This window comes from Bubalus bubalis, chromosome 2 (assembly GCF_019923935.1).
Source record: "Bubalus bubalis isolate 160015118507 breed Murrah chromosome 2, NDDB_SH_1, whole genome shotgun sequence".
Lineage (NCBI taxonomy): Eukaryota > Metazoa > Chordata > Mammalia > Artiodactyla > Bovidae > Bubalus > Bubalus bubalis.
Window position 1 is genome coordinate 177013082 of NC_059158.1, and position 24449 is coordinate 177037530.

Here is a 24449-nt window from a genome sequence, read left to right on the forward strand (position 1 = left end):
AAGATTGAGAACGAAGAATTGCTATTAAACCAGTATAACCAGTGCTTCTCAAACTTTAACAGGCACACAAACCATTTGGGGATGTGGTTAAAGTGTAGATTCTGACTAAGCAGATTTGGGGTGGGGCCTGAGATTCTGTAGCTCTTACAAATCCCAGGTGATGCCAGTGCTGCTGGTCCGTGGACCACATGCTGGGCAGCAAAAGGGTCCAGGCTACAAATTCACATCTAAGACACTAGAAGGTGAATCCACTGAATATAAAAGCAGTATCTATTAATGAGTGACATTAAGGGTGAATTTCCTGTCAACGTGAGTAATGCCCAAGACACCAGATTCTGTAACAAATTAAGATTTAAGGGTGAACAATCAGTTAACCTGCTCAATCTGAAGCCTTTAAATCCTGTGATGGCCTTTAGCCACCCGCAATCTATCAAGGATAATTCATCTGGTCCTGGGGAAGGGGAGAAGTAGGAAAAATCAGGAGGAGATATCTAGTTTCCTCGTTTTCCTGGGGATTCCTGTACATTTTAAAAAATATCTACAGAATGCAGTCCAATTCTAAGAATCTACAGGAGGTAATTACCAACTAATAATGAGGGAGGCAAAGGAAAAAATGGCTTACTCCCAGAGTTCAAGGGCTAAACAAGCCTGCAACAGAAATGATTCTACCCTAACTGATTTGGGACCAATGAGAAAATCTTACTTGGTTTTTCACACTTTTCAGGTGTAACTAAGGGTCAATTCAGTTGTTTCTCTCATTAGAATATGAGGTTTGCCTTGAAAAAACAAGCACTACACACTCTTTCTGTTACTGTCTCCATACTCCCGCAGGTTTTAGTTGATACCAAAATTCCAAGTCTGCTAAATAAAAAGTCAAAACGTGTGCAAATATTTACTGAACACGTTCCTGTGCCAGGCTTTCTTTAAATAATTAAAATGAAAAAAAAAAAAAAAAAAGTTCTTGTAATGCTGTACTGTTTTCTGTATTTTCATCATGTGTTCTGTTTTCACAGAAATCTATGGCAATTCAAGTCAAATTAATTTCTTTCCAGTCAAACAGGCCATTCACACACCAGACACAGACTGAGACTGAACACTTGGGGAGCATACCTTTCTTGTGAGCCGACGTTTAATTTCTCGTTTTTCTGCCTGACGATCAGCTTCATTTTTAGCTACAGTTGATAGTAAGAAACAAAGAATATTACTTCAGAATAGCAATCAGCATATCAAACTTTTTAGTGATTACACACAGATAATTCTTACAGGCTCCGAGTCAGAATAAATACTAACTTTGGGCTCAAGACAATTTTCTTGTCAACTGGTGTAGTCAAACATTGGGTCGGCCAAATGCCCAAGGTAGGTGCAGGATACTATGAGACTATTAAAATACAGTTTTCTGGAGCATTCCAGTACACAAAACAATATCATAATGATTTTCTATAAAGGAAGCCTGGGGAACTATGTTCCTTCAGGGGGAAAAATTAAGAATACTCCTTCTTTGGCTGGAATACTCTCTGCTCGGCCCTTGTTGAAAAATGCTTTTCTGTTATATATATTAACGTCAGAAATACACAAAGAAAATCTACACAACTTCATTTCCATATCTGGACTCACGTTGTAGTATGTTCCGTTGTTCTAGTTCTTCTGGTGTTGGTCTCTGACTCAGTCGTCTAAGAAGGAGATAAATAAGAGTTTTGTCTATGTTAAATCACCCAATCCTGATTATACAGATCTGTTTTGGTCTTAGTTTATGTTAGCCCCTACACTAGAAAGAAATCAAAAAATTTTCAGTTTTTGTTTATGAAACATTTTTCACACTGAAAGTATTAATACATATATTACAATGTAAAAAGGGACTGTACCAGCAAACAGGAGACTAGCTTTGATGCCAACAAGTTCTGTCACCACAGAAAAGCTTAGTTATTAGACTCTGAGTGTACTCAAGTGTAAAATGAACATTTGGACTGCTTCTGTGACTCCCAAACAGATCTGCTCCTTCAGCATATGGGTTAACACAGATCCTAAAAGATATTAATAAAGATTCTGATTTTGAGGACTGAGATTTTATATGAGTATGTGTGTACATACACATATATAAATATTTGTAATGCTTCCCATATGACTCTGATTCCCCTCATTTTACTTATTTATTTAAACTTTTACTTTTTGGCCATGCCTTGTAGCATGTGGGATTTTAGGTCCCCAACCAGGGCTCGAACCTGTATCCCTTGCATTGGAAGCATGGAGTCTTAACCATTGGATCACCAGGGAAGCCCCTCTCTTTTAAATTTTTATTTTGAAGCACTACTTTTTATTATTTGTTTTTGCCTGTGCTGGGCCTTCATTGCTGCAGGCAGGCTTTCTCTGCTGTGGTGGCAGGGGCTTCTCACTGTGGCGGTTTCTCTTGTTGGGGAGTATGGGCTCTAGGAAGCAAAGGCTCAGTAGGTGTGGCCCATGGGCTTAGCTGCCCTGAGGCATGTGAGACCTTAATTCCCTGTACCCTGCACTGGCAGGAAGATTCTGATCAACTGGTCCACCAGGGAAGTCTTTCTTTTGATTTTTAAACCAGTGGTTTAGGAACCACTGGAATTTAAACTTGTCTCTTTTGGAGTTATATTCTGTAAAACCTATGATTTCAATTTTGGTCCTCTCAGAAATATTGATGAAGTTTCTTATTTCATTCCTAGATCTGAGATGTTACTCACCAATGAAACCTTGTCACTTCTAGAATCAGAAAGTTCTTCAATTCTTACTCTTAATGTATAATTCTCAACAGTATCTAATTATGTGCTAGTAACTCTTTAGTTGCATGGAAAACTCCCAGGACCATTTTATATAAAATTTACAATTATATGTATTTCAAAGTTTTTCTTGTCTCTCTGAACAAGACCATCTTTTTTCAACATTCATTAAAAAACACAACACCACAGCTTTACTAAGGTATAAATGACATACAATAAATTGCATGATTTGATATTCTGACATATGTATGTACCCATAAAATCATCACTACAATCAAGGGAAGGAACACATCCATCATCCTTGGAATGATTTCCAGGGCTGCTGTAACAAGTTACCACAAAGTGGATGGCTTATGAAGAAGATCGCTCAGTCGTGTCTGACTCTTTGCGACCCCATGGACTGTAGCCTACCAGGCTCCTCTGTCCATGGGATTTGCCAGGAAATAGTACTGGAGTGGATTGCCATTTCCTTCTCTAGGGAACTTCCTGACCCAGGGATCAAACCCGGGCCTCCCATATTGTAGACAGACATTTAACCGTCTGAGCCACCAGGGAAATATTTATTCTCCCACAGTTCTGGAGGCCAGAGTCCAGAATCCAGGCGTTGGTAAGGCTGGTTCCTTCCGAAGGTTCTGAGGGAGAACTTGTTCCTGCCTCTCTCCTGGCTTCTGTGTTCTTCGGCTTTTAGATGCGTCAGCCTAGTTTCTGCCTTAGTCACCCAGCATTCGCCCTATGTGTGTCTGAGTCTCTGCGTCCCAATTTCCCTCCCCTTATGAGGACACCAGTCACTGGACTAGAGCCTACCCTAACTAATCTAGTATGTCGTTATTTTTCACTCGCTAAGTCATGTCCAACTGTTTGCAACCCCATGGACTGCAGCATACCAGGCTCCACTGTATTTCACTTTCTTCCCAGAGTTTGCCCAGATTCATGTCCACTGAGTTGGTGATGCTATCTATCCATTTCATCCTCTGTTGCCCCCTTCTCGGGCCTTTAATCTTTCCCAGCATCAGGGTCTTTTCCAGTGAGTTGGCTCTTCGCGTCAGATGACCAACGTACTGGAGCTTCAGCTTCAGCGTCAGTCCTTCCAATGAATATTCAGGGTTGATTTCCTTTAGGATTGACCTGGTTTGATCTTGCAGCCCAAGAGACTCTCAAGAGTATTCTCCAGCACCACAGTTCAAAATCATCCATTCTTCAGTGCTCAGCCTTCTTTATGGTTGCACTTTTATATGTGTACATGATTGCTGGTAAAACCATAGCTTTGACTATACGGACACTTTGTTGTCAGCAAAGTGATGTCTCTGCTTTTTAATGTGCTGTCTAGGTTTGTCATAGCTTTCCTTCCAAAGAGCAAGCATCTTTTAATTTCATGGCTGCAGTCACCATCCACAGTGATTTTGGAGCCCAAGAAAATCCAGTATGACTTCATCTTAAATTGATTATATCTACACAGACCCCCTATCCAAATAAGGTCACATTCATAGGTACCATCTTTCCAGGCGGTGCAGTGGTAAAGAATTCATCTGCAATTTGATGAATCAAACCCAGTTTGATCTCTGGGTTGGGAAGATCTTCTAGAGGATGAAATGGCAACCCACTCCAGTACTCTTGCTTGGAAAATCCCAGGGACAGGGGAGCCTGGTGGGCTACAGTCCATGGTGTTGCAAAGAGTCGGACACAACAGAGCACGTATGTACCATACGTACCAGAGATTAGGATTCATTTTGGGAGGTACAATTCTACCTAGAGACTGTATTAAAAAGCAGAGACATTACGTTGCTGACAAAGATCCATCTAGTCAAAGCTATGGTTTTTCCAGTAGTCATATATTGACGTGAGAGCTGGACCATAAAGAAGGCTGAGCACTGAAGAACTGATGCTTTTGAACTGTGGTGCTGTAGAAGACATTTTTTTTTTTCAGCATTTTCATTTATTTGGCTGTACTTGGTCTTAATTGTGGCATTTGGGATCTAGTTCCCTGACCAGGGATCAAACCCAGGCCTTGCTCTGGGAGCATAGAATTTTAGTGACTGGACCACCAGGGAGGTCCCTGGAGTGGACTCTTGAGAGTCCCTTGGGCTGCAAGGAGATCAATCCAGTCTATCCTAAAGGAAATCAATATTCCTGAATATTCCTGAATATTCACTGGAAGGAGTAATGCTAAAGCTAAAGCTCCAATACTTTGGCCACCTGATATGAAGAGCTGACTCATTGGAAAAGACCCTGATGCTGGGAAAGACTGAAGGCAGGAGGAGCAGGGGCTGACACAGGATGGGATGGTTGGATGGCATCACTGACTCAATGGATGTGAGTTTGAGCAAAGTCCAGAAGATAGCAGAGGACAGGGAAGCCTGGTGTGCTGTAGTCCATGGGGTCACAGAGTCGGACACAACTGAGTGACCAAACAACAACAAATGATTAATGATGTTGAACATCTTTCCATATTCTTACTTGTCATCTGTGTATCTTTTTTCATGATGTGTCTTTTAAAGTCTTCTGCTTCCCCCACCTTTATTTCTGTTTCTAAATTTTTTTTTTAATTACTATTTTTGGCTGAGCTGGGTCTTTGTCGCTGCACGTGGGCTTCTCTAGTTGTGGTGAATGGGGACTACTCTCTAGTTGCGGTGTGCAGACTTCTCGTGTTGTGGCTTCTCTTGTTTGGAGCATGGGCTCTAGGGTTTGTGGGCTCCATAGTTGTGTCGCACGGGCTTAGTTCCCCTGAAGCATGTGGAAAAAGTATCTTTCAGAGAACAAAAAATTTTGATGAAGTGCAATTTATCAATGTTTTTCTCTTAAGAATCATGCTTTGAGATCATATCTAAGAAAATTTTGTCTAAACCATATTCTTCTATATGAGTGAGTCTCTTCCTGGGCTCTCTCTTCTGTTCCATTGATTTCTTTGTTCATCCTCCTTTATGTCAATTTCATAGTGTTTAGGTAACTTTAGCTTTATAATATGTCTTAAAATAAGACAGCGTTAGTCCTCCAGTCCTGTTCTTTTTCATAGTTGCTTTATATTTCTGACAACTGTAGAATCCGTTTGTCAGTTAAAGTCCACTAAGGGGCACTTTGATTGGAACTGCATTAAATCTGATGTCTTGATAATACTGAGACTTGTGATCCATGAAAATGTTATTTCTCTCCATATATTTAGGTTTTCTTTACTTTCTTTACCATTATTTTATATTTTACAATGCACAGGTCTTACATAATCTTTCATCAGGTTTATCCACAATATTTAAAGATTTTTTTATGGTATTGTAAATTGTTATTATAAATGTTAATCTCTCATATTTCTGCATTTCAATTTCAGACTATTCATGGCCAATGTTCAACAAGCTCTTCTAAGACTTATTATGACCTGGGAAAAGACACTCAACAATGAGCAACTATCTGTGTAATAAAGCAAAAAGGAATCTATTATCAAAGATTGCCATTTTTGGATAAAATGTACAATGTGTCAGGAATATAGTCAATAATAATGTAATATCTTTGTATCGAGACAGATGGTAACTAGATTCATTGTGGTGAGCATTTTGCAATGTATAGAAATATTAAACCACTATGCTGTGTACCAGGAACTAACATAGTATTGTAGGTCAACTATACTCCAAAAACCAAACAAATTCATGGAAAAAGAGATCAGATTTATGGTTACCAGAGGCAGGGGGTGGGAGACAGGAAACTGGATGAAGGTGGTCAAAAGGTGTAAACTTTTAGTTATAAAATAAATACTATGGAGGTAATATACAATGTGATTAATATAATTAATATCTGTTATATATATCAAAGTCATTAAGAGAGTAAGTCCTAAGAGTTCTCATCACAAGGAAAAAATATATTTCCTGTTTCTTTTATTGTGTATCTATAGGAGATGATGGATTTCATTAAACTTATTGTGATAATCATTTTATGATGTATGTAAGTCAAATCATTATGCTCTATATGTTAAACTTATACAGTGCTGTATGCCAAATATATCTCAATAAAATTAAAGAGAAAAAAAATCCCCATTTTTAACTAATTCCTAATCTTGATGACCTCCTGGTAATACTCAGAGAGCCACAGGTCTGCATTAAGATTGCCATCTTGGCCAACAGCAGAGCCTGGTGTCTGAGGTAGGAGAGAAGAATATATTTTAATGAACAGGCATCCTTATTTAATTATTTTTAAGGACTATGCCAAGAGTTCCACCTTCTTTTTCTTACTCTACCTAGAGAAACATCTGAGGTGGGCAAACACTTGTCTGTAAACCTGGGCTCTACTTGTAGTACATATGCAGGAAGCTGGCTTGCATTCAGTTTCTCTATGCTTTTGGTTCCAGCAACTTGAAAAATATATTAATACTAACACTTTGAAAGGAGGCAGTTACATGGAACATGTGAAATAGATACAATGGAAATTGTGGGTGTGATATTTAACTGGGCTGGGACCTCAGGGCTGAGCAACAGGATAAATGCCAGAAAAGCCTTGCTGTCCTAGGAATCACCTGAATTCTTAGAAACTAAAATTAAAAAAAAAAAAAAAACACACTTATGTGTTTTTGGGGCTTCCGTAGTGGCTGAGTGGTAAAGAATCCACCTGTCAATGCAGAAGATGTGGATTCCACCCCTGAGTCTGGAAGATCCGTTGGAGAAGGAAATGGCAACCCACTCCAGTATTCTTGCCTGGGAAATCCCATGGACAGAGAAGTCTGGCAGGCTACAATCCACGAGGTCACAAAAGAGTCAGACATGACTCAGTGACTAAACAACAACAGCAGCATGTCTATCTTATGGTGTAAAGCTCTGAGAGCTATCTAGTTCCTTAATTTCCAAATTCATTGAAGATACCCATCTGTGTACAACATGTACTTTTTTTTAACTATGCTTTTTTTTTAAACTAACTTTTTAAAAAAACTGTTTCTAAAATTTTTAAAAAAAGGATATATGAATGCTCCACCACCAAGTAAGTCTCTAAGACATTCTCCAGGCCAGAATACTGGATTGGTTAGCCTTTCCCTTCTCCAGGGGATCTTCTCAACGCAGGGATTGAACCCAGGTCTCCCAGGTCGCCTGGGTTGCAGGCAGATTCTTTACCAGCTGAGCCACAAGGGAAGTCCAAGAATACTGGAGTGGGTAGCCCAGTCCTTCTCCAGGGGATCTTCCCCACTCAGGAATTGAACTGGGGTCACCTGCATTGCAGGCAGATTCTTTACCAACTGAGAAATCAGGGAAGCCCACATATACTGGCATAATCAAATCAGATCAATATATTCTAAGAAAAGGCCTACCTGATCAGTGTGTTCCCAATCTGGTGCCGGATTTCATTCCACTCCTCTTTGCTTTTTCGAGGCCAAGAATTCATGTTCATTTCTGGTTCACTAGGTTTGTGGTTCAACTTCATGGCCAGTGTATCTTTCCTCTTCACTTTGTTGGCCAGAGCACCTTTGCACAAGAGAAAGAAAAACATGTAGAAGCTTCAGGCTCAACCTTACCTGGAGCTAGGTAAGAATCTGAACAAACATTATCAGAATCCCAGCTTTCTAGTCGGCCTCCAATGAGTCACCTAACATAGAGGTGGGGGTAAAGCTGACGATATCTAAAAATCTTTGCAGCAGATGGACTCAGATGGGTTAACTATACCTTTTCCCTTCTACTAGTTCTCTCTCGACATTTTCTTCTTAGTAAGAGTTGCTCTAAGAGGGATCATCTAAGCAGGGGACAGCCTCTGAATTACAACAGAGAGGCATTCGAACTAACACACCTCAGATGGTTCTCCTCCTCCTAAAATTGCTTTCCATTTTCAGGAATCAGGATTCTATTATTCGCAGATGGGTATATATGAACATATATATTTTTTTCCTTTGCCCCATGAACATACTTAAGTTTATAAGGCTGAAGGAGAGTATCACTTTTGTCTTTTCCACAAAGCCCAAACACTAACTTTCCTTTACTCCACATTCTTTAATACCATCAAGATAAACATTTTTTAAATCAAAACTAAACACATAAAAACCTGATTGACTCAATCTATTGGGCTCCCTCTGACTGGCTTGTATGACTGAACAGCAAGGACAAGTGTCTTTCCCAGAGGCTTCCAATAGCAGTCAGCCAGACGACTGGGTGGGAGAGGGTGTCTGCATCCATGCATCTTACACTTGCTAAGACCACACATAGCTGTATCTGTAAGACAGCCTTCTCCTTCTCTTTCTCTCCCCTTCTTACTATGATGGCTTTCATCTTCGTCCTCTTCATCTCGGTATTGAATGGGACCTTCTGAATCAGAGTCACTCTCTTTCCCTTCTTCTTCCTCCTGCAGACACTGCGGTAGTTTAGGAATGACTGAGGTAGATGCTACATCTTCATCGAATGCAAATATGTGGCTTTGCTCCTCCTCTTCTTCATCGTCTGGACTAACAAATTAACATAATTACATTTCCCTTTCAGAGACATAAAGAGTAATTGATTTGCAAGTCAAAGTATTAAATAACTGAAAAAGTTCATGAATGAAATAATTTATAGTTTTTTTCCTTATTTTTTACAATCTTGCTAAGAAACTTTTTAGCAGCTATTAATCTGAAGGGCTCTGGGCTCAAATCCCAGAGCTACAACTTATTTACTAGATTTTAAGTGACCTAATTTTTCTGTAAATGGGGATGATACCTACCTTGTTGGCTTGTTGTGAGAATGAAATAGACAAATTCTAGAATGCATTAGTGTCTGGCACACAGGGCCTTGATGATCTATATATAAGATGCAAGTCTGCTTTGGTCTGATTAAATGAGAAGACTACACAGCACCTAACATAGTACTTGGCTCATGGAAGATACTCAATAAAAATACTGAACCCATTTCTCAAACCAAGGAAGCAAAGAGAAGTAAAGATGAAAACTAACTTTTCCCCTTTACATTCTGGAGGCATAAACTATGACAACCTACTTCAAATTCCTAAACTGTCTCTTTCCAGGATATGAAATAAGTAAGACCAGGAAGTACAAGAAATTATGGCAGAACAAATAAAAAGGAGGATACTGAAACAGCTCTACAACAATTCTTTTAGTAAGACAAATTTCCAGCTTGCCAGAAATGTTACTCTTCAGTCACAATTTGCCTGAATTTTAAAAAGATGGACAAAGTAGGAATAACTACTGAGCAGGGACAGATGAACTAGAGAAAAGATGAGCAGTTCCAGTCTACGGAGCTGGAATACTGAACCATCTTTCAGAGCTCCCTTCTTTTTCTTTAGGTTTCTCCCTGCCCTCTCTACCATGATCATATGCCAGGCACTCGAGCTTTCAGATTTGTCTAATTGCATTCTCACAAGCTTATGAGGTCGGTATTATTCCTGTTTACAGGCTGCACAACTAAAGAGCAGGAAGGCAAAGTCACACACACTACTGTAAGCTAGTAGTAAGAGGCAGAGCTGGGACATGAACCCAGAGCTCTCTTACTCCAAGGTCAGTGTTCTGAAGCACCATGTTGCACTGCTCCCTCTATATGACACAAAAATGCACGGTGGTTTTAATTTTGAGGTAGAGAAGTTTGTAATTTCTGTATCATGGAAATTTCTGCTATGGAAACAATGTTATAGAAATCAGCAGGGTAAAAGTCCAAATTCAAGAACGTGTCTTATTTGTTGAGTACTCTTCTTAAGTTTGTTCACATTTTCTCTATAAGTAATTTTTCCCAAGAAAGGCTAGCTAGAGTAAAGAGGGAACAAGAAGCAAGCTTGAAAGGCACTCACACTTTTAGCATTTCAATAGTGATGGGAAGTGACCTGGTCCGACCCAGGGTACTGCTGTCCTCAGAAAAGTTGTCACTGTTCTCGAAGAGCAACGAATGAGCTCTATGAGAGCCCTCCAAGGGAGGAGTCATGGGAAGTGGGCTGGTCAGGGCCTGCTGGATTCGGATGTGCAGCGGGACAGGGGGCAGCCTAGTGGGTACCTGGGGCTCCCCGAAGCTGTGGTCCAACATCCTCTTGGGTACTTCCCTTTTCTGGCTTTCCTGCTGGGGAATCTCCTGCAGTAGGTCTAAGGAAGGTGGAAACTCAATTTCTGGCACAACTTGGAAAGTCTTAGCAGGGAATGGAGGGGACTGAGGGGGTTCTGGAGGTATATGAGCAGGCAGTGGGGAGGAGGAGGAGGGAGTCAGCAGGGGTTCAGAGCCCACAGAGCATGCGCTCTTCTCTCTCTGATCGCTTGGTGCTTTTGTGGTGGTGGTGGCAGCAGCAGACTCTGAGGTGGGTACCAAGGCTGATGGAATGCCTCTCTTCGGTGGTAAAGGTGGGGATGGCTTTGATAACAACGTACCACTGTTTATTGCTTGGGACAGTTCGGCTGGAAAAGAGAAAGCAGTACCTCAATTTAAGATGGTTTTACAGTGCTTTAAGGGGCCAGCCCAGGACCTAGAATTAGAGCTGAGTTCAGTCTTCATCTTCCGTGCTAATTATACCATTTTATGGCTTTGCCATTCTCTACCTCATTGTGAAACAAACAATTAATATTTAAATATGTAGAAGGTCCAACAGACATATAGAGGTGTAAGATGACCACTACCTTAATACTCTAATGAGAAATTTCTTGCTTTTTTAATAGCAGACATGACAACTTTTTATGACTTGATCTTGGTGTAGATAAAGTTCATACAAAAAGAAACAACAAAAAAAAATGTGGCTAATAAGCTCTTTTGTCTAACAACACTTCATATTCTTATACAACAGATCATCTTTACCATCTTACAGAAGGAAAAACTGTGGCCCCAAAAGTTAGGTGGCTTGCCCAAGATCATACTACAAACTGATAAGGACTCAGCTAGTTCCCAGGACTCATTCTTCTGAGGTTCCATCCTCTGGATTCCCCTGACTTTGTTTTTCACTAGTACCCACACCTCTTCCTGTCCTTTACGTCCAATCTGCCATCTCCACTTTTCAGTACACACGGGCTCCTTGACGACAGGGCGTCCCTTGTCTCCATCAGCATATTCACAGGGTGGGGCACAGTGCCTGGCACACAGTGGTCCTCAACACATGTTTATTAGATGAGAGGCCCCTCCCTGTACCATGGCAATATATATCCTTATGTGACCCCCCAAGCCCACACGTCTCAGGTGTCGACTGAGCGAAGTCCCTTTTAGAACCCTAAATGGCTTTTAAGAAGTGGATCATCACGTCACAAAAGGTCAACCTGGCAAAATAATTAAACAGCAGTTCTCTCTCGCTCTCTCTTTTTTAACTTTCTAAACAGTAGTTCTCTTGGTCACCAACCTCTGACCCTTGACCCAAACCCCTCACTTTGGTCCCACCAATTGTTTACAAAGGTTTTATATATCTTACCTAGACAGCAACACCTCAAGTTTCCCTAAAATAAAAAAATTTAATTGCTCTAAATCCCATTCCATTGGCAGCATTCAAAGTAAAAGTCTAGCTAATATGTTTTATGTTAAGTAAGTAAATTTTTAAAAATTCATAAGTAAAATTTCAAAAGGTATTTCTAGAAAAATACTACATATACTTATAAAAAAGGATTCAAAAAATGGAAATTTTAGGATCAATGAAAGAGATATATTCTGGTAGATTGGATTTTTGCTGGCTGGCTAAAAATTGTTGCTGTTCAGTTGCTGGAAATGGCTAAAAACAGTGGTTAGCTATTCCATCTACAACAAAATCCAACCCTGACAAGATCAAATCTGAGTATTTTAACAACTGAATTGATAAAGTAAGTTACCTTTAGTGATTTAAGGGAAACATTTACCTGAAAAGGAAAGGACCTCTGGTACACACACTGTGATAATGGCATTTGGCATGGGAAAGACGCAAAATGTTCACTGGAGGGGTTACAATTCCCTTCATCAGTTATTTATGGAGGTCCTTCCTTAGTCCCAATACTCCTAATCAGTCCTTAGTCCTAATTCTATCATGCCTGTTAGTAGACACACCAATGTCTAAATACTGATTTCCAAATGTTTGTGTTTCATGGACCAACATTATTAAAAAGACATTCTCAATCAATCTCAGGTTGTTCATCTTTACACTTTTATTATTTTCAACTAAGGGTTTTTTGGCCATGCTGCATTGCTTTTGAGATCTTAGTTCCCTGACCAGGGATTGAACCCAGGTCCCCAGCAGGGGAAGCATGGAGCCCTAATCACTAGACCACAAGAGAATTCCCTCAACTAAGCCTTGATATTCAGTAAACCACTCATTAGCATAACCCTTTCATGAAAAAAATGGTCTTTTAACACCAAAGAATTAAGAAGATCTATAATTTCAGAGTAAAGGATAAAGTTTTTTTTTGGCCGTGCCCTGCAGTCTGTGGCATCTCAGTTCCTTGACCATGAATTGAACCCAGACCATAGCAGTGAAAGCCTGGAATCTTAACCATTAGGCCACCAGGGAACACCCTAAAGGATAGTTCTTTAAATCTATTTAACTTTAATAAAAACTCAGTGAACTATCCTATTTTTCTCCTTCAGCTGAGGACTGCTCATGGACTGCTGTCAATCCCTCAGTCACAGCGCCTATTGCTTTGAGCTGTTCACCTGAGGCCAAGAGCGGCCTCTGTAGTTTAGCCCAGGATACAGTAGACAGCAGTGGTTCCTGATGTGTGGTTCCCACATACAGAGCATCAGCATCATCTGCGAACTCATCAGAAATGTAAATTCTCGGGCACTACCCCAGACGTACTGAATCAGAAACTCTAAGGGCAGAGCCCAGCACTCTGTGTTTTAACAAGCCCTCCAGGTACCACAGTGAGAACCCCTATATAAACAACAGTTTGAAAACACAAATGTACAGACAGAGGCCTGCACTCCAGAGTTGAAAGGCCTGTATTTGGTTTCTCTCTCTCACTAACTGCAACCTTGAGCCAATCACAACTTCTTCACTTTCTTTTTGCCCTAACTATACACTAGATAAAACAGATAAAACTTCATATGGAGGTTTTGAAAATAAGTGTAGGAAAGTTCCTTGATCCTCAGAGATAAGTCAACATGGCATTATCCATCCAAGGTTGTGATAATAATAATAACCTCCATCCTGTTTTTCTCAAGCTACTCCAACCTGTTATACTCACAATGAATTCTAAGCCTGTTTTTCAAGGTTCTAGTCACTCCACCTAATTTGGTTAATTAGCCATTTAATGAGCACACTTGTTATTTCTTCATTCAATCATTAACAAAAACTTTAAGCAGTACTAAACCTAATATCACTTTTCTTGAGAAACTCCTTTTTTCTTCTCCTCCCTTTCTTGAAAATTCCTCTAAATTTATATAAGGAAAACCAATCTAAATATAATTCCTGTACATATAAAAAACTTACTAAACCAATAAAAAGTTACTATCTTCCCTGCTTTAATTCTTCTACCACTCATTTTATTACGAGTAGCATCCTTAAGTCTCCCAAGACAAAACGTGATTTTATCAGGATAGTTTAAGTAGCTTTGCAGTTCCCTATGAACATGCTATGTTAGATACTGAACCACAAGTTACACAGGCATCTCTACAATCACTTTATCTACTGGGTTTATGTTGAAGGAAGGCATGCATTGGCAGTTTAAAGTAGGTTAAAAAAACACAAAAAAACAAACCCTTTCACCATGTAGGTCAAACCCACTGTGGTCTGTTCATACGTCTAGTTCACCAACTATAAACAGCAGTTCAGAAACAATGCTTTAGGAAAAATAAATATTCATCTCCTAAACCTTGAACCTAATTTCAGTGATATCTGACCCCACTCTGTATCCGTTCATAGCCATCTGTCTCATTTTCAAGACTTTTTTCTATACTGAGGGCATTCAAAGGGACAAGCTATGGAGAACTCTCTCACAGACCAAATCAATATTGTACCAATTACCCAATAAAACCACCATCTAAAACCAAACCAAACCCCAAACTTTGGAAAGCTAAAGACTTACGTACCAATGACAGGGTTGCTGTTTCTGTGAGTTGGTTTCGGGGGTGGAATAGGGGGCTGCTTGGCAGGGCCTGTGTGAGTAAGGCTCAGGGTAGCAGTGGTGTGAGTGCTGGCAGGAGCAGCGGGCAGAGTCCTGGGTGCTTGGGAAGGGGGGCCAGAGGAATGGACAGTTTTTGCTGGGTTCGTGGCAGCCATGGTAGCAGCAGGTGCTGTGCTGATGGCAGTGGTGGAGGCGGACGAGCTGGGTCTGGCCAAGCTGCCCGAGGAAGTGGCATCCTTTGCTTGCCCTTCATCTGCTTCGTGAGAAGAGGACAAGTGTCTTTTAGGGGGAAGTAAAGGCTGTTTGGGTATACTCTCAGGAACGAACTCTGCTTCAGAATGAGGCTGGCTTCCACTGGAGCCTGTGAAATAACAGGTGGGATTTAAAAGGAAAGAGAGTTACAAGACAGGCTGAAAAAGGTAACACACCTACCGCTTATGGTCAACTCCATCTATTATTTAACGTACAGGTTGGATTACAGACAAAGTTTCCCAACCTCACACACTTTAGGATATAACACTTTCTCAATCAGTAAGAGAGGCTCGTTATGATAGTGATTTTTCACACAAGAGCCAGGCAACTGGACACAGAGTCCCTTGGGTGAAGGAGGAGGGATGTTTAGCCTGAAAAAATCCCACGGACATCTGATATTTAATAGCCTCTTCCCAGTTGGCTCAGATGGTAAAGAATCTGCCTGCAATACAGGAGACCTGGGTTTGATCTCTGGGTCGGGAAGGTCCTCTGGAGAAGGAAATGGCAACCCACTCCAGTATTCTTGCCTGGAGAAATCCATGGACAGAGGAACCTGGCAGGCTACAGACCATGGTGGGGTCGCAAAGAGTTTGACATGACTGAGCAACTAATACACCTCAGTCCTTGAGAATCACAAATTTAGGTATTTTGTAAATATAAGAATGAGGGGAGAAATTCTATTTCAAGCGGCAACTAGTTGAAGAATTGCTAGAGGGAAACAGAAGTCCCTTTGGATTTTACTTCTCCTCTGGCTCCTGCAATCCCCTGAGATAAATGAGAATGACCGGTCCATGGCTCTTAAACTAAAAAACTCAGAGTTAATTACCTAGTCGCTTCTTCGGCTCCTCTTCTGGAACAGGCTTCCTAAGACTAGCTATTCTTTCCGACTCTTCCTCTACCTGGACTGGACTAGAAGATCTGGTGCTCCCTATGAGGGTGGTGTGGCCATTCTTTAATGTGGCATGGCTCAACTTCTCTGGATCCTCACCACCTGCAAGGTCCAAAAGAAAGAGCAAACTGGTGGACTGGCGTTGTCAGGAGGGAGAAGGGTCAGCAATTTCTAACCTTTCTTATCCCCTTTATCCAACCCTCTTCGTGTTTTATCTTATTATTGAGATCTAAATTATTTGGATTTATAGTAGTAATGAAAATAAGTAATTCCTCTCTCCAATAAACATTTGATTGTCTATTATGTGCTTTGCTACATAAATAAGACAGATTCATTATACACAGGTAATCACTATGTTAAATGTTAAGAGCTATAATGAATAAAGTGCTATGGTAGGAATGAAGGAACAGTTCTCCTGGGGGTGGCAATGGGGTTAGAAAAGCTTCACAGAAAGTGGTAGCTAAACTGGGTCTTAAAGGGGGAGCAGGAGCCTACCACTCAATGACAAGATAAGGAAAGACACGTAGGAAGAAAGAATAGCATGTATGAAGGTATGAGATTATTTGACATGTTTGGGAACTGACAATTAGTTTGGCCTGGGAGGAGAACAGATGCCCAGAAGAAAGCATTAATAGGAATGAAAACACAAGCAAGAACAGAGAATGGAAAAGTAAGCAAGAGCCAGGCTATGAAGGGTACCAAACACCAGGTAAAGGAGTCTGGACTGAATCCTGTAGGTAACAGGAAGCCAAAGAATTCAAGTAGGAGAGAGAGAAGATCTGCTCTGTCTTCTAGAAGATTAACTCTGAGAAGGATGAGAAGGATGCATTCGGCAGTGATTGGAGCAGGAACGCTAATAATGAGCAGAAGGCAGGTGAGAAATAGCAGAGGTGCCTGAGGGCCTCAGGAGTAGACAGCAAGGGGGAGAGCTGATAGATCAAAGGTAAACATAACACACATGACGGATTCCTGTAAGCTAAATGCCAGGATTGATCACCAGGCTGCAGGCTTTGGGATGACCACTCATTGCTATCACACTTGTAGGTTAAGAACTTTTCATGGAACAATTAGACAAATGTTCCCGGTTACTGGCGAGGTTACCTAGACTCCTTTGGAGGAGAGAACTGAAAAACTGAGGTTAGAGTCTGAACTGTCTCACCTCCTAGTGTCATGGGAACTGGAACTAATTACTCTCTAGTTACTCTCTTTGTTTTTCATAGGGAGATACTCCTTGTAGACTCCTGTACCCCAACCCAGCATTTCCTACTAAGAAATTAGATGGTATCATCCTTTACACAGTCTCAATAACAGGTGGAGGTTGGGTTAAAAGTAGTGAAAAAAAAGTCTAAGTCAAATGAGCACTGAATGAAAATGTACTTCTAAAGTGAAAGTATTCTGACAAGTATTTGTATTTTAAATTTTAAAACAGAGGGAACAAGATGACAACAGCTATGCAAATGTAGTAAGTTACTACTCATGTTAATATAGCTCAGCTTTAACAAAAAACAGGGCTTTCTAGAATGTAAAGCAATGAATCACTTCAAAGCCAACAAAGACCCCCACTTTAGAAAAACATGTACTGAAAGTTTAAGACACATTATTAACTAGTTTCTACTCAGCACATACCAGCAAAAGTGATCAGTCATTTCTCAAGTTACTTAATCAGGATTGTCTACTTTGAAGTAAAATTTCTTCTATTTAATGCAAAGGGTCTGTGCTAAATGCTAATGGAGTAGAATAGAAATATTAATAGAATCTGGCCTGAACATCTATGAGTGCTTTGCAACCCCCAACTCAGAAAGTCCATGATATATTTTATAATACGGTCAAGTCAGAACCATAATCAAGCCAAAAGCCGTTTCTGAGTATGAAAAGAATTCCAAGGTTCAAATACTGCCTTTAACCTAAACTGAAGATCCATAAGCAGGCTGTAAGGCCCATCTCAGTTTCTTCTTACAGAATAAAGCTTAGGTCAGTTCTCTGGTTAGCATAGGTGCATCTTGTCCAATGGTTACAATTCCCTTATCAATTAGAACTTCAAGCTTGCTTCTAGACTAAAAATAACTTGGATCAAAAGCCAGTAGGAAGCATATAGCAAAACTGACTGATTGAAGGAGAAAAACAAGAAGGAAGTAATGTATGGGGTTTGGTGAGTGAGCAAGGAAGGTGAGAGACAAGAGAGGGCATGGGGTAAGGAACAGCTATTATCAAAAAAGCAATGGCCAAAGGTGCTGTAAAAGAGGCATTATAATTGTAGTTACCCACCTAAATACCTAGAAGATTTTGTGTCCTACTGTAAAAAACAAACAGACTCATGAAAAAACAAGTTATACATGCTCATTACTAACCATGCAGAAAATTTAGAAAAATAGAAAGAAAAAATCTTCTATACTCCCATTCTAACATCCAGAAATAACTAATGCTAATGATATTTTAGTATATTTCCTTCAAGTTTGTTTTCTCTGCTTAGTTTTTATATAGTTGAGATAATAAATACATAATTTAATTAAAATTTGCAAGTAAGCAGCACAATCACATGGTTCAAAACCTAGAGTATACTATTCCATCAGTTTGGTTCCTTTCTCCCACTAACCAAAGAATATATTTTTAAAACTTTGCTTTCAGATTTTGTCTTACGCAAAGTAGCTCTAATGAAGAGAAATGAAATGTAACCAGTGTATTACAGTCTTACTTTTCTGATAAGCTGCTTCATATAAGTCACATTGGAGAAAGTTCTGACATTATTAAGCCAGCAGTGAGTGTTGAAATACCAAAGCATGATCTTCATGACAGACTAACAAGAAAGATTAGGGCAGCAATATGGGCGTGGAGATGTAGTTGATAAAAAAAGAAAAGAAAATGACACAGTTCTACAGCTAGCACAAAGCTGAGGATGTACAAAGAGAAAGAGAATGTTGGCCCCAAGGATCCTTCACCAACCACTAAATGGCAATTTCAGAGTTAAAGACCATAGCCAGATAAGGAAGGCACTTTGGAGGGAAGGTTGAAGGAAGTTTTTTTATTCCCCTTGGTAAGAAAATGGACTTTAATATAGAAAATAAGGAGGTAATTATTAGAAGAAATAAAATCATTTTATGTTTACCCCTTAAGTTGAGATTCTTAAAAAAAAAAAAAAAATCAATTACCCTCACTTTTTATGTTTTATTTAATATTTTTTCTTCATTAGATGTTTTCATTCCCATAAAAAATATATGCCCACTTATATGCAATAAAGGGGTGGGGAGTGGGAGGTACAAACTGTGGGGTATAAGATAGGCTCAAAGATGTACTGTACAACAAGGGGAATATAGCCAATATTTTGTAATAACTCTAAATGGAAAGTAACCTTTAAAATTATATTCAAAAGGCTTTCTTTAAATAAATAAAATATAAATGGTATGGCATTGAATTTTATAGAAATATCTTAATCATTATTTAGTATTTTTCATTATCAAGTTTAACACCAGTAGAGAAAATGGTACAAAATAGAAATGTAAATTTCAAAAACATATTACCAGGAAAACACCTGAGTGAGCATCATGGACATTAAGAAATATTATAAAATGTTTCTCCTTCCCCCACAAAGCAATCAGTCTTCTAACTCTTATGATAATCCTTTCTTTGTGTTTTTATTACAGTTTAATCACATAATAATATATTTCCAAACACTGTTCTTTCTTTATACTTATAGAAATAATACAATATATATTCTTTCATGACTGACTTCAATTGCTCAGTATTACTGATGAAATTCACATTAAGGGAAGTAGGTATAGTTTGTATTGCCATATAATATTTCATTTTATCAATGTATATCCCAAGTTACTTATATATTTTACTACTGAGGACATTTAGGTTGTTTCTAGTTTTGCTCTGTTAATAAACATTGCGGCTATGAGCATATATATATATATCTCCTGATACACATGTATACATGTGTTTTTGTTCCATATATACCAAAGACTGTACATAGGTTTACAGTCTTTGTAAACTGCCCGCATTTAGCGCGGGCGGCTGCAACAGGCACCCTTAGCACGGCCGAGAGGAGCTACCCTACGGCTGAGGTCAGGGGCAGAAGCCGGGAGGACCCCATGCCGGAGAGGAGGCGGCCAAGAGGAGCTACCCCACGTCCGAGGTCAGGGGCGGCAGCCAGGAGGAGCTACCCCACGTCTGAGCAGCCGAGAGGAGCTACCCCACCTCCGAGGCCAGGGGCGGCGGCCGGGAGGAGCAACCCCACCTCCAAAGAGCGGTGGCTGCCCAGGAAGGCCTAGAGGAGCTATTCCACGTTCAAGGTCAGAAGGGGCCGCCGTGAAGAGATACCCCACGTCCAAGGTAAGAGAAACCCAAGAAAGACAGTAGGTGTTACAAGAGGGCATCAGAGGGCAGACACACTGAAACCATACTCACAAAAAACTAGTCAATCTAATCACACTAGGACCACAGCCTTGTCTAACTCAATGAAACTAAGCCATGCCCGTGGGACCACCCAAGACAGGTGGGTCATGGTGGAGAGGTCTGACAGAATGTGGTCCACTGGAGAAGGGAATGACAAACCACTTCAGTATTCTTGCTTTGAGAACCCCATGAACAGTATGAAAAGACAAAATGATAGGATACTGAAAGAGGAACTCCCCAGGTCAGTAGGTGCCCAGTATGCTACTGGAGATCAGTGGAAAAATAACTCCAGAAAGAATGAAGGGATGAAGCCAGAGCAAAAAGAATACCCAGTTATGGATGTGACTGGTTATAGAAGCAAGGTCCGATGCTGTAAAGAGCAATATTGCATAGGAACCTGGTATGTCAGGTCCATGAATCAAGGCAAATTGGAAGTGGTCAAACAAGAGATGGCAAGAGTGAACGTTGACATTCTGCTGCCGCTGCCGCTGCTAAATTGCTTCAGTTGTGTCCGACTCTGTGCGACCCCAGAGACAGCAGCCCACCAGGCTTCCCCATCCCTGGGATTCTCCAGGCAAGAACACTGGAGTGGGTTACCATTTCCTTCTCCAATGCATGAAAGTGAAAAGTGAAAGTGAAGTCGCTCAGTCGTGTCCGACTCTTAGCAACCCCATGTACTGCAGCCCACCAGGCTCCTCCGTCCATGGGATTTTCCAGGCAAAAGTACTGGAGTGGGGTGCCATTGCCTTCTCCGGTCGACATTCTAGGAATCAGCAAACTAAAATGGACTGGAATGGGTGAATTTAACTCAGATGACCATTATATCTACTACTGCGGGCAGGAATCCCTCAGAAGAAATGGAGTAGCCATCAAGGTCAACAAAAGAGTTCGAAATGCAGTACTTGGATGCAATCCCAAAAACGACAGAATAATATCTGTTCGTTTCCAAGGCAAACCATTTAATATCACAGTAATCCAAGTCTATGCCCCAACCAGTAACGCTGAGGAAGCTGAAGTTGAACAGTTCTATGAAGACCTACAAGACCTTTTAGAACTAACACCCAAAAAAGATGTCCTTTTCATTATAGGAGACTGGAATGCAAAAGTAGGAAGTCAAGAAACACCTGGAGTAACAGGCAAATTTGGCCTTGGAATACGGAATGAAGCAGGGCAAAGACTAATAGAGTTTTGCCAAGAAAATGCACTGGTCATAGCAAACACCCTCTTCCAACAACACAAGAGAAGACTCTACACATGGACATCACCAGATAATCAACACCAAAATCAGATTGATTATATTCTTTGTAGCCAAAGATGGAGAAGCTCTATACAGTCAGCAAAAACAAGACCAGGAGCTGACTGTGGCTCAGATCATGAACTCCTTACCGCCAAATTCAGACTTAAATTGAAGAAACTAGGGAAAACCGCTAGACCATTCAGGTATGACCTAAATCAAATCCCTTAGGATTATACAGTGGAAGTGAGAAATAGATTTAAGGGACTAGACCTGATAGAGTGCCTTTGAACTATGGACTGAGGTTCGTGACATTGTACGGGAGACAGGGATCAAGACCATCCCCATGGAAAAGAAATGCAAAAAAGCAAAATGGCTGTCTGGGGAGGCCTTACCAATAGCTGTGAAAGAAGAGACGCGAAAAGCAAAGGAGAAAAGGAAAGATATAAACATCTGAATGCAGAGTTCCAAAGAATAGCAAGAAGAGATAAGAAAGCCTTCCTCAGCAATCAATGCAAAGAAATAGAGGAAAACAACAGAATGGGAAAGACTAGAGATCTCTTCAAGAAAATTAGACATACCAAGGGGACATTTCATGCAAAGATGGGCTCAATAAAGGACAGAAATGGTATGGACCTAACAAAAGCAGAAGATATTAAGAAGAGATAGCAGGAATACACAGAAGAGCTGTACAAAAAAGATCTTCACGACCCAGATAATCACGATGGTGTGATCACTGACCTAGAGCCAGACATCCTGGAATGTGAAGTCAAGTGGGCCTTAGAAAGCATCACTACGAACAAAGCTAGTGGAGATGATGGAATTCCAGTTGAGCTATTTAAAATCCTGAAATATGATGCTGTGAAAGTGCTGTACTCAATATGCCAGCCAATTTGGAAAACTCAGCAGTGGCCACAGGACTGGAAAAGGTCAGTTTTCATTCCAATCCCAAAGAAAGGCAATGCCAAGGAATGCTCAAACTACTGCACAATTGCACTCATCTCACACACTAGTAAAGTAATGCTTAAAATTCTCCATGCCAGGCTTCAGCAATACGTGAACCGTGAACTTCTAGTTGTACAAGCTGGTTTTAGAAAAGGCAGAGGAACCAGAGATCAAATTGCCAACATCTGCTGGATCATTGAAAAAGCAAGAGAATTCCAGAAAAACATCTATTTCTGCTTTATTGACTGTGCCAAAGCCTTTGACCGTGTGGATCACAATACACTGCGGAAAATTCTGAAAGAGATGGGAATACCAGACCACGTGACCTGCCTCTTGAGAAATTTGTATGCAGGTGAGGAAGCAACAGTTAAAACTGGACATGGAACAACAGACTGGTTCCAAATAGGAAAAGGAGTATGACAGGGCTGTATATTGTCACCCTGCTTATTTAACTTATATGCAGAGTACATCATGAGAAATGCTGGGCTGGAAGAAGCACAAGCTGGAATCAAGACTGCCGGAAGAAATATCAATAACCTCAGATATGCAGATGACACCACCCTTATGGCAGAAAGTGAAGAGGAACTCATAAGCCTCTTGATGAAGGTGAAAGAGGAGTGAAAAAGTTGGCTTAAAACTCAACATTCAGAAAACTAAGATCATGGCTACTGGTCCCATCACTTCATGGCAAATAGATGGGGAAACAGTAGAAACAGAGTCAGACTTTATTTTTGGGGTCTCCAAAATCACTGCAGATGGTGACTGCAGCCATGAAATTAAAAGACGCTTACTCCTTGGAAGGAAAGTTATGACCAACCTATACAGCATATTGAAAAGCAGAGACATTACTTTGCCAACAAAGGTCCGTCTAGTCAAGGCTATGGTTTTTCCAATGGTCATGTATGGATGTGAGAGTTGGACTGTGAAGAAAGCTGAGCACCGAAGAATTGATGCTTTTGAACTGTGGTGTCGGAGAAGACTCTTGAGAGTCCCTTGGACTACACGGAGATCCAACTAGTCCATTCTAAAGGAAATCTGCCCTGGGATTTCTTTGGAAGGAATGATGCTAAAGCTGAAACTCCAGTACTTTGGCCACCTCATGCAAAGAGTTGACTCATTGGAAGACTCTGATGCTGGGAGGGATTGGGGGCAGGAGGAGAAGGGGACGACAGAGGATGAGATGGCTGGATGGCATCACTGACTCGTTGGACATGAGTTGGAGTGAACTCCGGGAGTTGGTGATGGACAGGGAGGCCTGGCGTGCTGCGATTCATGGGGTCGCAAAGAGTCGGACACGACTGAGCGACCGAACTGAACTGAACTGAGCTTTCGTAGATTAGGTTAAACTATTTTTCAATGTGATCATCCCACTTTAACGCTTATAACAATAGTTGAATGTAAATTCCACCTATTTCATACCCTCATCAGTTCTTGTTCTTGGTCATTTGGTTAATTTTAGCTTTCTAGTTCATGCGTAGAGCTCTTTTATTTTGGTTTTAATTCGCATCCCTTAATTATTAATGAAGTAAGAAGCCCACCGTTTTCTCTGTTTATTGCACATCTGTATGTGCTCTTCAGTGAGCTGTCTGTTCAGTGCTTTTGCCAACTTTCCTACTGATTGCCTTTTCTTTTTTAATCAAAGTTTTAAAAATATATATGCTAGATGATGAAAGTTTTTTAAAGTCCCCTCCCCTCTCAACAACAGCAATAATAAAGAAAATTCAAATACCTAGTCAGAACCAAAGACGAAGTGTACAGAGACAGGCATATGCTATTTGAGTGTATGCATACTCACCCTGCTCAGAGTCTTCCAACAGAACCCCTCTTTTAACCAGCTCTTCTCTCGGTTTTCGCATAGATATTTTTCTCTCTAAAACTAATATTAAATTAGAAAACAATACTCAGAAATGTGCAGACACAAGTCAACACCTTAGGTAAAAGAATAAAGTGGTTCAATTTTCTATTCTTAGGAAAGAAAAGACTATAAAACCAATCTTCAAATTTTAAAACTTAATTTCTCTGGCATCCTGTGCTATTGGGAAAGTATCATTTCCAAAAGGA

General features: G+C 40.4%; 1 protein-coding gene across 7 annotated transcripts in view; it reads right to left on the reverse strand.

Annotated features, from left to right (window-relative positions):
* The window catches only part of PHACTR4 (phosphatase and actin regulator 4), a 107193-nt gene that overhangs the window by 8447 nt on the left and 74297 nt on the right, over positions 1-24449 (reverse strand). For all 7 annotated transcript variants that reach the window (XM_025278611.3, XM_006049645.4, XM_025278612.3 and 4 more), the window contains 8 exons: positions 24184-24264; positions 15752-15916; positions 14639-15034; positions 10470-11061; positions 8951-9138; positions 8017-8170; positions 1615-1670; positions 1111-1172 (listed from right to left, as the gene is read on the reverse strand). In XM_025278611.3, the coding sequence (XP_025134396.3) occupies positions 1111-1172; positions 1615-1670; positions 8017-8170; positions 8951-9138; positions 10470-11061; positions 14639-15034; positions 15752-15916; positions 24184-24264 (1694 nt within the window). The remainder of the gene's footprint in view (positions 1-1110; positions 1173-1614; positions 1671-8016; positions 8171-8950; positions 9139-10469; positions 11062-14638; positions 15035-15751; positions 15917-24183; positions 24265-24449) is intronic.